At 44.8% G+C, this 12,963-nt stretch overlaps 1 protein-coding gene, 1 long non-coding RNA gene and 1 pseudogene across 2 annotated transcripts; 2 read left to right on the forward strand and 1 right to left on the reverse strand.

Annotated features, from left to right (window-relative positions):
- The first annotated feature begins 198 nt into the window (after positions 1 to 198).
- LOC112349342 (pentatricopeptide repeat-containing protein At4g02750-like) lies at positions 199 to 1,713 on the forward strand. Its single transcript, XM_024683621.1, has one exon. The coding sequence runs from the start codon at positions 199 to 201 to the stop codon at positions 1,711 to 1,713; it is 1,515 nt and encodes a 504-aa protein (XP_024539389.1).
- Positions 1,714 to 2,476: 763 nt separating this feature from the next.
- LOC112349412 lies at positions 2,477 to 2,772 on the forward strand. Its single transcript, XR_002993378.1, has 2 exons — positions 2,477 to 2,517; positions 2,600 to 2,772. It is a non-coding gene; the product is annotated as an uncharacterized LOC112349412 (long non-coding RNA).
- Positions 2,773 to 2,808: 36 nt separating this feature from the next.
- LOC112349343 lies at positions 2,809 to 4,304 on the reverse strand (annotated as a pseudogene).
- Between the last annotated feature and the right edge of the window lie 8,659 nt (positions 4,305 to 12,963).

A 12,963-nucleotide genomic window follows, 5' to 3' on the forward strand; every position in this document is an offset into this window, starting at 1 on the left:
TAAAAGGAACCATCCACTTGCTGATGATCCTTCCTTAGCAACAAGCTCATTGAGATGTTTGGCAAATATGGAAGCCCACAAGTGGCACGCCAAATCTTTGATACCATCAAACACAAAGACTCCTTTTCGTGGGCTTTCATGTTTCGAGCTTACGCCCAAAACTCCCATCTTAAACATGCAAAAGAGATCTTCGACAAAATGCCGCAAAAGGATGTCCTTGCATGGACATCCATGCTCTTGGCATATGCCCGGAGTGGGCATATTCTCAATGCCCAAAAAACATTTGATGAGATGCCGCAACACAGCCTTCTCTCGTGGAATGCAATCTTGTCAGTCCACGCACACAGCTGGGATCTAAAAACTGCCGAGAGGACTATCTCTGGGATGCCCGAGTATGATCTCGTGTCGTGGAATTCCATTCTTGCGGCATATGCCCGGAACGGGCATGTAGAGGGAGCGAAACGTGTTTTCGATTCTATGGAGGCTCGTGACCTTGTGTCATGGACGACAATCTTGGTTGCCTTGTCGCAGGGCGGAGATTTGCACGGAGCAAAGCTTTTGTTTTATGCAATGCCGCAGCACGATCTCGTCGCCTGGACCGCGATGCTTGGCGCGTACGCACTGAACGAGGATGTCGATTCAGCACAGAGGATTTTCCGCGAGATGCCTGAGATAGATCTCGTTTCTTGCAACACCGTGATGCGATGCTGCCGTGATGCTAGACAATCAAAGCTTATATTTGACTCCATGCCGCAGAGAGCTCTCTCGTCGTGGACAACAATGCTCGCTGTTCTTGCCAAGAACAGCCCCGGGGAGGAAACCAAGAGCTTTTTCTATCAAATGCCGGAGCTTGATCTTACTTCCTGTACGATAATGCTGCTCTCACAACCCTCAGACTTGGAGCTTGTGAAGGCCACCTTTGATCAAATGCCGCAGCGAGACCTGTGCTCTTGGAACTCTATTCTTTCGGCGTATGCTCAATCAGGGCATTGTGACTTTGCTTTAAGACTCTTTAACGAGATGCCCGAAATGGATATGGTTTCGTGGAACACAATGTTAAATGCGTTTGTTCTAACTAGCAAACTACGTGAAGCTGCTTTACTCTTTCATAGCATGCTAGAACGCAACGTTGTGACCTGGGATGCTTTGATATCTGCATTTTCCCGAGAAGGCCATATTGTATACGCAAGGAAACTTTTTGATACAGCCCCTGACAGAGACCAAATCTTGTGGAGCTCCATGATAGCTTCATATGCACAAGTAAGCACCACTGCCAGCAAGGCCTTTCATCTCTTCAACGAAATGCAGGCCGTCGATTCCCCAAACACATCGTGCTTCGCATCCATCTTGGCCGCAAACAGCCACAAAGGCAGCTTTCAAGCGGGAAAGAGCTTCTTCGCTTCCATGGTTGTGGATCACGCCATTGAGCCCACAAGGCAGCACTACAGTTGCATGGTAGATCTCTTGAGCCGAGCCGGCCACCTTCACGACGCCAAAGATCTAATCTTAAGCATGCCGTTCGTTCCCAGTGCTCTCGAGTGGACGTGCCTTCTTGGAGCATGCAAGAGCCACGAGGATTATAACAATCTTAGACTGGGAGACGATGTAGTGAGATCTGTAATGGACGTAACCGACGCAAGCCCCAAGACACCCTATGCTTTACTAGCAAACGTCTACACAAGCTCCCAAACAAAAAATCCACGCTATATGTGAAATCTAAGGACTTACTCTCTCCTGTACACATGAAGTCATTTTAATCACCTCCGCCACAGCCCCCACCGCTACAGCCTCCGCCACCACCACAGCCTCCTCCACCGTGGCCTCCACCGTGGTCACCCCCAGAGCCTCCACTGTGGCCTCCACCATGGTGGCCACTGCTAAACATTGCTCCCACGAAATCGGAGCGTCTTCTTGGCTTTCGCCTTTTTGGCGATGCAACGAAACTGAAACACATTTTGGATTGATTGCTTGCATGCAAGGGGGCATAATCTTCTGCTTATACACAGGCTAGAAGGCAATTTGAGACTTTGACCCAGAGGAAGCCACGAAGAAAGCAATGATAGCGCGTGGACCTGGAGAAGTTTATGCAATCAGTGTCACGTCGTGACACTTCATCAGAGTGTTCAAGAAACGCAAGACGTGCATTTGTCTATCGAACCTTTGAGGAATACGTGCATAAAATCTCGTCAAATTGCGCGTGAAGGAAGTTGCTTTGCTTGCTCCATATGGTCAGGCCTTGTGGCCAATCAGATGTTCTCCTGCCTAGTATATAAGCGCAAGCCTCCCCCCATCGATCATACCTTTATCTTGCGCAATCCAAGATGTGTTTCGGTTTCTCTCAATCCTCTAACAGGCGAAAGAAGAGGCGAAGGCGCTCGTCTGCAGCAACGGGCGCCTTCATGGGGGCTGCAATCGGCAGTGGTGGCGGAGGCGGCACTGGCGGCGGTGGTGGTGGTGGTGGTGGCTGCGGAGGAGGCGGTGGTGGAGGCGGCGGCGGTGGAGGCTGCTAAATACTCTGTATGAGAAATAATGAATGTTCCTTGGTTTTCCAAAACTTCCTCAAATAATACGTTGTATTGAACTTGTTTGTTTTTTACAGCCAAGGATTGAGCTGGCCACGATCTTAGCACTGTTTTGGAACTAGTAAGTAGAATCTCGTAGAATCTATTCAGCAATTCTATGTACTTCAGGTACTATAGTGATTCAGGTAAAATCCAAAAAAAAGGGAAACATCCACTTACAATACAACGTTTTGGGCTCTCTTCTCTTGTCTTCTCTCGAGCAAAAGCTTTGATTCTTTTAGCTCTCTCTCGCCTCCTGTTTTCTTATGATTCGCGTCGGGTTCTCCTTTGGCGGGCGCCCTCGCCTTCCTTCTCAATCTCGTTGCCAGCCGCGTCGTCCTCCGCCTTGTCCTTGGAATCGTCCGGGCTGGAGATGTCTTCCTTCTTGGACTTTTCTACAGTCACCTGCGCAAGACAAACAACCATGAGAATCCAAAACTCGCGCAACGCTATTGGCTAATTGTACCGTTGTCTTCATGGGGGGCGATTTCTTGCCACCTAATAGAATCTTAAACAGCGTGACCACCACGACGAGCGGGTTCAAAGCTATGGCGCTCAAAGAAATGGTTGGGAACTTCTCGGCCTTCACCAGAAGATCCTGTCACAAACGAAAAGAAAGTTAGAATACGAGACAAAGTCCATGCTCGTGTGTTTTACTTACAAGAATCTTTTCCTTCTGTGACGCCAAAGCCGGGATGTCGGCAACCTTGCGCAGGTACTCAAACATCTTTGCCTGAAAAGATTCGAGGTCGTCACACACACAAAGAAAAAATAAAACGACAAAAGAAGACAAAGGAAAAGTACCTGGATGCCGTCAGGACTCGGAGTCGCTTCTTCAATCTTTTGCTTCTCCTTCTCAGCCTCGTCCTTGGGCTTCCATTTCGTCTCCCTGTACTCTGCTGCCACAGCCCGGTCGCCACCAGGATGTTGTCAAAAAGAATGCCGTCCTGCATCGTCCAGATCTCGATTCCTATCGCCGAGATCGGCTCTAGGTCCGGCCTGTCCAACTCGAAGTACTCCGGGTTCGGTATTTGCTTCGGAACCCAGATCCCCTTGTAAGCCGGGTTGTCGATCATCGGAGGATACCACTTCCCCTTGTAGTCCGGGTTCCTCTTCATGGGCCTCTTCCATTCTCCACACCCAGACGCTTCCTCACACTTTGGGTTGCTGATCTTCGGGGGCTCCCACTCGCCATCCTCCTCGTCGTCCCAGTCCGCGGGCTTGCTAGCTTCGGGATCGTCAACCTCGTCCGGCTCGTTGTCCAGCCAGTCATCGGGCTTGACCGCCTCCGCGTCCTCGATCTCCAGTGGAGCGTCCTCGTCCCAATCGGGCTTGGTCGCTTCCGGATCGGGGATCTTCACCCGCTCGTCCCAGTCCTCGGGCTTCTTGTCGTCGGGATTGGGGATGGTCTTGGGCGGGATCACAATCGCTCGAGAGGAGGTCGACGCTCTTCTCCTCCTTGCCGTCGACGAGGATCTTGAGCGTGTTGTTTGGGTAGATCACTGTTGTGTAGACGTGAGAGAGCTTGTCAGCCACTGGCGATGGCGGGTACTTGAGGTGATGCTCGATGTGCTTGTCAGATTTGGGGCCCTTGTGCTTGTAGATGAAGTGGACGTTGTTGGTGGTGCTGCATTTGTCTGGCCCAAACATGATTGAGTAGGGGGATTCGTTGCTAAAATTGCCAGGCATCCATCCAGCCTCTTGCAGGAGAAGGAACTTGAAAAGTTCAAAAGCTCGGGGTAGTTAGGTGGTGAAGAACCTAAAGAAGAGATTAAATCTTTTATTTTCACACTAACATTAATAATGAAACCCAATTCGATTCTCGTGGCTAACAGAATTAGTTTGGTAAACCCTAAAAGAAGTAAAGAGTATAATCGCAGATGACCATTCCTTGGCATAAAGAGGATTGTTAAGCACCAAATAGGATAGAAAAAGGGCTTATAAACAAAACCCTCTTTTGAAAAGAATGCACACTTCAAGCTTTTACCTGAGTTAAGGAAGTGACAAATAATCTTTGAAACAATCACAAAAACTTATTAAATATAAAATAACATTAAATTGCAAATTTGGATGCAAGAATAATTTAACAAAATGCCATGTTAGAGTTTAGTATGGTTTCTATATGTCTATGCAGGATCAAGAGATATGGACTTGACACCACGATTTTTCAATAAAATGCCATACCAGAAACTAGTTTCTTGGAACACTATGCTTGATGCTTATGCCCAAAATGGGGTTCAATGCAATGGTGGAGAAGGACGTAATTTCTTGGACTATAATGCTTGCTGGCTATGGCCTTAGTGGCCAAAGTTCACTTGCAAGAAAAACTTTTGCCCAGATGCCAGGGAAGAACGAAGTTTCTTGGGAGCAATGCTCACTGCATGTACCCAAGCAGGGGATTCGGTTTCTGTGTTTGAGTTGTTTCACACTATGCAGATGGCTGGCATTTACAACCAAGTTGGATTTGTCTCTGCTCTCAATGCTCACGGCCAAGTTGGCAGTGTTAAATGTGCTTGAAGTTGCTTTGTTTCAATGGCTTTTGACTGTGGCATTCAGCCATGTCACCAGCATTACTCCTGCATAATCGATGGCTTGGCAAGAGTTGGTTACACTGACAATGCAAGAGAACTCATTGGAAACATGCCATTTGTTCCCACTTCTTTGGATTGGCTGTGCCTTTTAGCTGCATGTCAGAGCCTTGAGTGTGGAACCTGCATATTCCAGTCATGATGTAAATCTCAAAAGGAAGTTATTGTTTTGGTGGCTAGAGAATTGGGGCCATGCATCGAATCAATGGTTTGTTGCTAGCTCTCACCCCATACAAATGGAATGTTGTGTTGTACTAGAGCTATTAAAGGCCATAAACATGCAACATAGTTCTGGAGGAAATGGTGAAAAAACTTGTTTGCCTGAGAAAGCCACGAAGTTGTTTCAATTTGGTTGGTAGGGACTGATCCAAAATCTCACCAACCTTGGCCATTTGGGGCTTGATCCCATCATGTGAGACATCAAATCCTAGCAACTAGCCTTCAATCACCTTGAACTTACACTTTGCCAGACTCAAAGAAAACTTATATTGTCGGTAGCGAGTGAAAATCTGCTCCAATTGCAAAAGGTGGCCATCAAAAGAATTGGAGGTCATGCACAAATCATCCATATACACCCTCAAGGCCTCTCCAATCAAGTCGTGAAAGGTATGGGTCATAAAGCATTGAAATAAACCAAATGGTAGGACGTTGAAAGTGAAAATGCCCCAAGGTGTCTGAAAGGCTATAAGATCTCGGTGATTGGGATGAATGAAGATCTAATTGTACCCTAAAAAACCATCCATGAAAGAATAGTAATAGTGTCCAGCCATCTTATCCACAATCACATCAATAAATGGCATTGGGAAGTGATCTTTTGCAATTGCCTTATTCAAATCTCAAAAGTCAACATAGAGGCAAAATTTTCCATTTGCCTTGTATGCAATGATGAGATTGGCCACCCACTCTAAGTTCTCCAAAGGTAAATAAAGTTGGCTGCCAGAAGTCACTCGATCTCCAACTTCATCTTCACATAAGCTGCCGGGTGAAATACTGCATCTTTTGATAGACTAGTTTGTTTGACTCTGAAAGCACAATGCTGTGAATGATTGTGTCCATAGAGACTCCTAAAAGCTTGTTGTAGTTCCAAGCAAATACATCCTTGAAATAATGAAGGAGATCCAAGAGCTTTGCTAGGTTTGTTGAAGTAAGCAATGTGGCAATAAAGTCCTTGTCACTATTGAGGAAAATAACACAAGTCCTAGAGCCTAGAGGGACCTTGGGCTCAAGGGGCTTATGTATCTCAAACTCCTCCATTGTTTGCCTTTCGCATTGTGGTGATTGCTTCATGTAATAATCTTTTTACCCAAAAGTTTTTTTCACGAAGGACAGTTTGAAAAGTTATATGAAAGAACTCATCCTTCAAGTTGACTGCATGCTGCCATAGCTCTTTCAGGTTCTCTTTGTAGACATGGTATTCTCCAGTAAGTTGGCATGTGATGAGTTGCACATCTCTAATGAAAGTGGCTTGCTTAAATTTGAAATCTGCTACCAACTTCATGGTATCAATAGCTGCCAAGAACTCCACTTCATTAGCTGATGTTTTTAGCAAAGTACTAGAGAGGTTGGCTACTTTGTTCTTAGTAGAATCAATCATCCAAACTCTAATGCATTCAAACTCTAATGCATTTACATTTTGTACATATGCCTTATTAGCATATTTAAACACTTTCCATAAATAGTTAATAGAACTTAATGAAACTATCATATGAGGTATGATGGTGAGGTGTTTAATGGATAGTATGTTATCATAAAGCAATTTTAAAGGACTAGAATTTAATATGCAAAGGTTTTTCTGAAGTTAGTGTAAGATTGTAGCGCACGTGGTTTTTGACCCTTTATCCTATGGTGATTTACCATAGGATAACACCACGAAGCGGAACCTAAACCCTCTTTGTGCCACGTGACAGATGCCACGTGTCACATGCCACGTGTCCATGCCACGTGTCCATAGGAACCCAAGGTTCAAGGCCTTGGGCCACTGAACAAAGGAACGGTGCCAAACTCCCAAGCATGGAGCCAAGGAGTGACGAAACCGAACCATGGAGCAACTCCCGAGCATAAAGCCCAAGGAGCGAAGGGACAGGAGCCCGGAGCGACTTGGAACAGTCCTGGAGCAACCAGCATCCCAATGCCAAGACCAGCATGCAAAACGGAGCCAAACGGAGTCTGGCGCTATTTCGGCATACCGGTGGCCTAACGTGAGGACAAGGGTACTCCACCAACTAGCATGGAATGGAACTTGGGCTTAGACCCAAGCCGGACGCAGAACAAGGACAGGCACGCAAGCGGGAGCTAGACTATGCCTCAGGTTGGTCGGCCATGCCCGACCTACCCACTATCCCTACTATACATTTGGAACCCCCCATAGCCCCCCCCCCTTGAGGAACACACGCTTTGGGCTTTCACCCCAAGCCTCCCTTAGTATCAGGAGTTAGTCTCTGGGACAAGCTCGAAACTTACTAAATATGGAATGTCCCTAGATTGCGAATTTGGACACGAGACGAACACTATTGTGTTCAGGACAATCTCTACATTCCGTAGATATGCCAAATGAGCAAATCTGGACACTTTCCACAAATAGCATTTGGGACCGAAATGAGACTAACACAAAGGGCATGATAGCGAGGGTGTTTGGCAGACACGGTAAGCTATCATCCAGCGATATTGAGGGACCAATCTCAATACGCGAGGGTTCTTGTCAAGCCAGTGCAAGACAGAGCAAAAGAGAACTAACAAGCCGGGCCAAGTATGCTCAGCTAAATAGACACTTAGGAATTCCTTCCTTATGCTCATCCGGCCAAGTACAGATGCAAAGTCCAGTTTACTAACACTTGAACAAGAGGGGCCAATAAAGGGAACCAGCAGTACCGACCTCCTGCCATCGTGGCAGTAAGGTAAGAGTGTCCGTAAGGACTAGTCGACAGGTAACTTTCGATACCCGAAGTCACATGCGCGACACTCTCCCCCCCTAGGGAAGATCGACGTCCTCGTCGATGCATACTCGAGTCTAGAATACCGCCAAGGAAGCAACTCCAGAAAAAGTTCACGGTACTCACACTATGTGAGAAATGCACCAACTTAAATGAGTTAGGGGGCAACCTCTTTGTCTAACGCGGATGCGCTACCAGCTCAGACACCTTCCAGCCGTCGCCGACAAGGAAATGACCAACGGAGTTAGCCACCCTTGCTGCTCTGGGAGTCACCCAGCTTACAAAAGTGTGATATGCCCTGCCCGCAGAGACAAAGAGAGAGGAGCCAGGAGCCCCAACCCTCCTGAGCAAAGAAACCAAACCCGTCGGTAAGGTTTAGATAGACTACTGTAAACAGGCAGTTAGAGTTGTTTACACGGTCACGCCCTTTCAACGGAATAAGGAACATCGACAAAGAGGCGGGTTATGTGACCAGTCGACAGTAGCTACCCCATGACTAGAGATTTCACCATGCACACGAAGTGCCGAAGCCAGTCTGCCCATTACTGGCCCAAACTCAAAGATCAAGAGATGGACAATATCAAAGTCATAGACAATGATATCTTAGAGTCTTAATTATCAGTGAATAAATCTTTGATTAGAACACACATGTATTCCAAGTAAGTTATCATCCGATAAACCAATAGTAAAGCATGGGAACCACCAAGATCATCATAATTGGTAAATATAGGAATCATCATCCAACAAAATTCAATAGCAAGTATATCATCAAGAACACTCAATGATGAAACTTCATTATCGAAGATGGTAGATAGTATGCCAAACAACTTACTAAAGATAACTCAAAGAACACAAAGTATCATTGACTGACAGGCAAGATGCTCGCGAATGTATCACCCGAAGGAAATAACATCCCAACCTATCAGAACTAACTCGAGCAATAATCAACAGAACAGAATGAATGCGGTAAGACCAACAAACACCCATTCATGCCAACTATCACACTAGCCAATCCAAATAGATCCCAGCCAACAACACCAAGGAACTCAAGTTGCCTAAGCAAGTGTTAGCAACATCCTTTTGATGTCTCAAACCCAAGAGACCAATCCAGAGCAAATCACAAAGAACATGTGATATTGCAAAAAGCCACAAGCCATCAAAGAGAACAACTAACTATCACGAAAGATCATCAATCATCCCATCAATAAAGAGATGCATAATCATCGTCTAAGAAAGAATCCACTATCTCAAAGAGCAGTGAATCATTCTATATCAACAACAACCAAGCAAAACCCTTGACAAGGATAATCAACTATCTTAGATGATAATTAATCATCACCAATGATTGCCAGATGCAAATACTAACTTCATCGAAGCTAACAAGCCAAAATGCCCTCCCCAACAACTTCTAACAAATGGAACAACGAGCATAAAGCTCAAAGAACCAAAAGCTTGAAGAAGTCTATGGCTAAGTCTTTCCTAACAATGATCACAAGTTTCGCATGAACTAACTTCAATGCTAAAGAAGAAATTATAGTTCAACCCACAATATCCTCCTCAACACATCCATAAGCTAAACTTCATAATGCCTAGCTAATGAAGAGCATGTCTGCATCAATCCAAAAGCTAAGCATAACGAAGCTATGCTGGACAAGTGATCACCAAACGATCCTCCATGAATCCATCCATAGCAAGACGTAACTCACTTCATAACAAGCACAAAAAGAATCATCAATGATCAGTATATTTCAACTAAAATCCCATAAGGATTCAAATATTCCAATATCGATCACTAACTCTCCCATTTGTAGAGTTAGCATAGTCCATGACTAAATCACTTTTCAAGGAAAAGCCAAAGCTCAACCCCTACTAAATAATCTCGTCTGGACACAACTAACTCAAACTTGCCACTTGGTTCGTTTGAACGTCAACATAGTTGCGAACTAGCAAATGTACGAATGCCAATAACACAAAGCCATAGCCAAATCATCAACACTATCTTCATTAAGACTAATGAAACTCGACATCAATCTTGCGGAGAGACATCTCATTTCACTTAAATCTCAACATCAACAATGTCAACGACAAGGCATCACCTCAGTGCCACCAACACTAGAACAAAGTTAGAAGAAAGCACGAGTGAATCACCACTCAAAGCCTTCTAGCAACTAAGCTAACCAAAGTCAAAGACACTTAACTCAGTATCCGAGACCAATCCCTCAACAATACTCTACTACAGATAACACTTCCTCAAAGAGTGAATCACCACGTCCAAGACTCAATGAAATCCAACATTATGAACTAAACGCAACCAAATGATATTGACAGAGATAGAGTCAACATGCCAACATGGAAAACCCATGTAAGTCTAACGACACGATCCTCCGCAACACCATCCGGCAAAGCAAGCCCATCACTGCTAAATCATCATCGAGTGAAGCAAGTGTCATAGTCTTTCGACAAAGTTTACAAGCAATCACTAGTCACAAAGCAACTAACAATCACCCCTCAACTTGCCTTCACAAGACTCAAACACTAAACTCATGCCATCAAGTCATATACTTGTCCAACATGAACGTGATACCCCAGGTCAAGATAAACGTTCATGGGCAAGCACAAACTAAATGACCACTCAACTCCAACTCAACCGCAATAAGCTCACTAATGCATTTAGCCAACAGCTCTGAGCATGCCTTGAAGAGGCTAGCTATGCATGATCAACACTCAGCCGAAACTAAAGTGAAGACCATGAGATGGACTCATATCGGTACACAACCTCCTCATAGACAAAGCTATAATACGGGTACCAACATCTTAAACTCAAACAACTAAGTTGAACATCACCATCCTTAGCCAAGGCGCAGGGCCACCAAGACCAAATCAAGATCAGTGAGAGCTCACTACTCTCATAGAGTCTAACGAAATGCAAAGTGCAACCTGCCACCAAGCATAACGCTACAAAAGAAAGGTACAAGGGTCACCTTTCTCAGAAAAGTGCAACAACCACTTTTCTACATTAACTCCAGACTCTATCCAACTCAATTGCCTTAGCCCCAAAAGTCAGCATCCCTTTCAGGCCGCATCATACAAACTACATACTAAGGTTTAAGCCAACTGAAGTCAACTCCAACCCCTTCACTAGTTTGTACTGGCTTACGAAAACGGAATGGTTTTCGGACAAAGTGATAATAGATCAGCTATTGGAAAAGTCTAAGAAAATTTTGTGGAAAATTTCCATCCCAGAGAAAGAATGACTCTCAGTCCAGGAATACAAACTTTCAAGACTCAACCAACTTCCTCCTACTAACAACTTCACATAGGTTCACCTCAACACAAATTCTCATGATCCATAGTACGCTTAAGCCTCGAACATCTCTTTGCCCATTCTTTCAACATCCAACATAGACGTCCGCAGAATGCAAAATGAACATCTAAAGCTTGATCACGGAGACCATATCTTCGGATATTCAAATTGCACTAACACTCTTCTTCAACCACCTTCAAGATCCAATGTAAAGCCAAAACATTAACAAGAAAAATGACATGGAAAATCAAGCTCTAAGGAAACTTCCTCATCACTTAAAATAACAATGCCACTTCCACTAACACAAGTGCTAGTGATATTAATGTCTTAACTACACACCTTCTCCATCCAACAATCTACTCCAAGTGCTAACGGATCAACTAATGAGCTATAGCAAATGCTACAACCCTTTCCAACACCTAATGGGCAAACTCTCAAAGGAATAACGTACCAACTTAAGCTTAGCATAATGGACCACTATCGAGAATCCCGTCAAAACTACTACCATGCTACTACTTGCAAGTAGACTAGCTTCTCCATCAACCACTTTGGGGTTGATCATCGTTTAACCAAGCAACTTCGTAAACACATTGCTCATCATCACATGGATATGATATGGAAATCACAATGATTTGATCATCAATTGAGCAATACCACGAGCGATGTCTATGTCATTACTTTAAAGGTTTATGTGAGTATCAAGTGCAAACTCGATTCGACAAAATGCAACATAGATGCCACACTCCACCGATAGAGACTTACAACACCCAACACCACTAACTTTTGTTCACAACACGGACAAGCTCATGCCACTCTCTTTCCGACCAAACTCAAAACTAATCCAGCACCAAGCTACTCAAGGAGCAATAGCAAGGTTCCCCGAAAAAGAATTGAGCATTGCAACCCAAATCTCCCAATAGCAAGCCTAGACAAAATGGTTTAGCGCTTCACCGCTATCCATCCCATAACTCACCATTTGTAAGACCATCATCTCCAAGATGCATCAAGGTAGGGACTCTTGATTGCATGATGTGAACACGAGCAATGAGTTAACACATCGTTGCAAATTATCTCTCCAAGAAGAGAAGATGATTTACGTGTTTGATCCTTCGCCCCTGATGACTCTCTTTTCGGTCTCATCTTTGACTAAACCTCAAGCTTGCTTTCGCACTGCCTTCAGTCCAATCCAAGAAAAGTTTACGAGAGAGCACAGCAACAATTACTTGAATCAATTGACTCATCCCTACAATCTTGATTGATCCACTCGTAACCATGCCTAGGAAGGATCCACTAGTGCTGTGCTAAACAGCTACGGACCAGCCTATTTGCCACTCATAGCAAACCCAGGGAAAGTTTGCTTTCACCCATGGTACATGGAACAACTCATGGAACCACCGATAGGCTAACATTAATCCTGCCAACTCAAAGTGTAACCTCAAGTTGCTAATGTGCCTCACTCACGAGCCCAAGCTCAAACTCGTGTAACCGGAACAACTCAAATCCTTTTTGTGAGCCCAATGCTCAAGCTCACAAAATATGGTACAACAAGGTAACCAAAACCATACCCAAGGAACGAATGT

Source organism: Selaginella moellendorffii, unplaced genomic scaffold (genome assembly GCF_000143415.4).
Source record: "Selaginella moellendorffii unplaced genomic scaffold, v1.0 SELMOscaffold_38, whole genome shotgun sequence".
NCBI classification, from domain to species: Eukaryota; Viridiplantae; Streptophyta; class Lycopodiopsida; order Selaginellales; family Selaginellaceae; genus Selaginella; species Selaginella moellendorffii.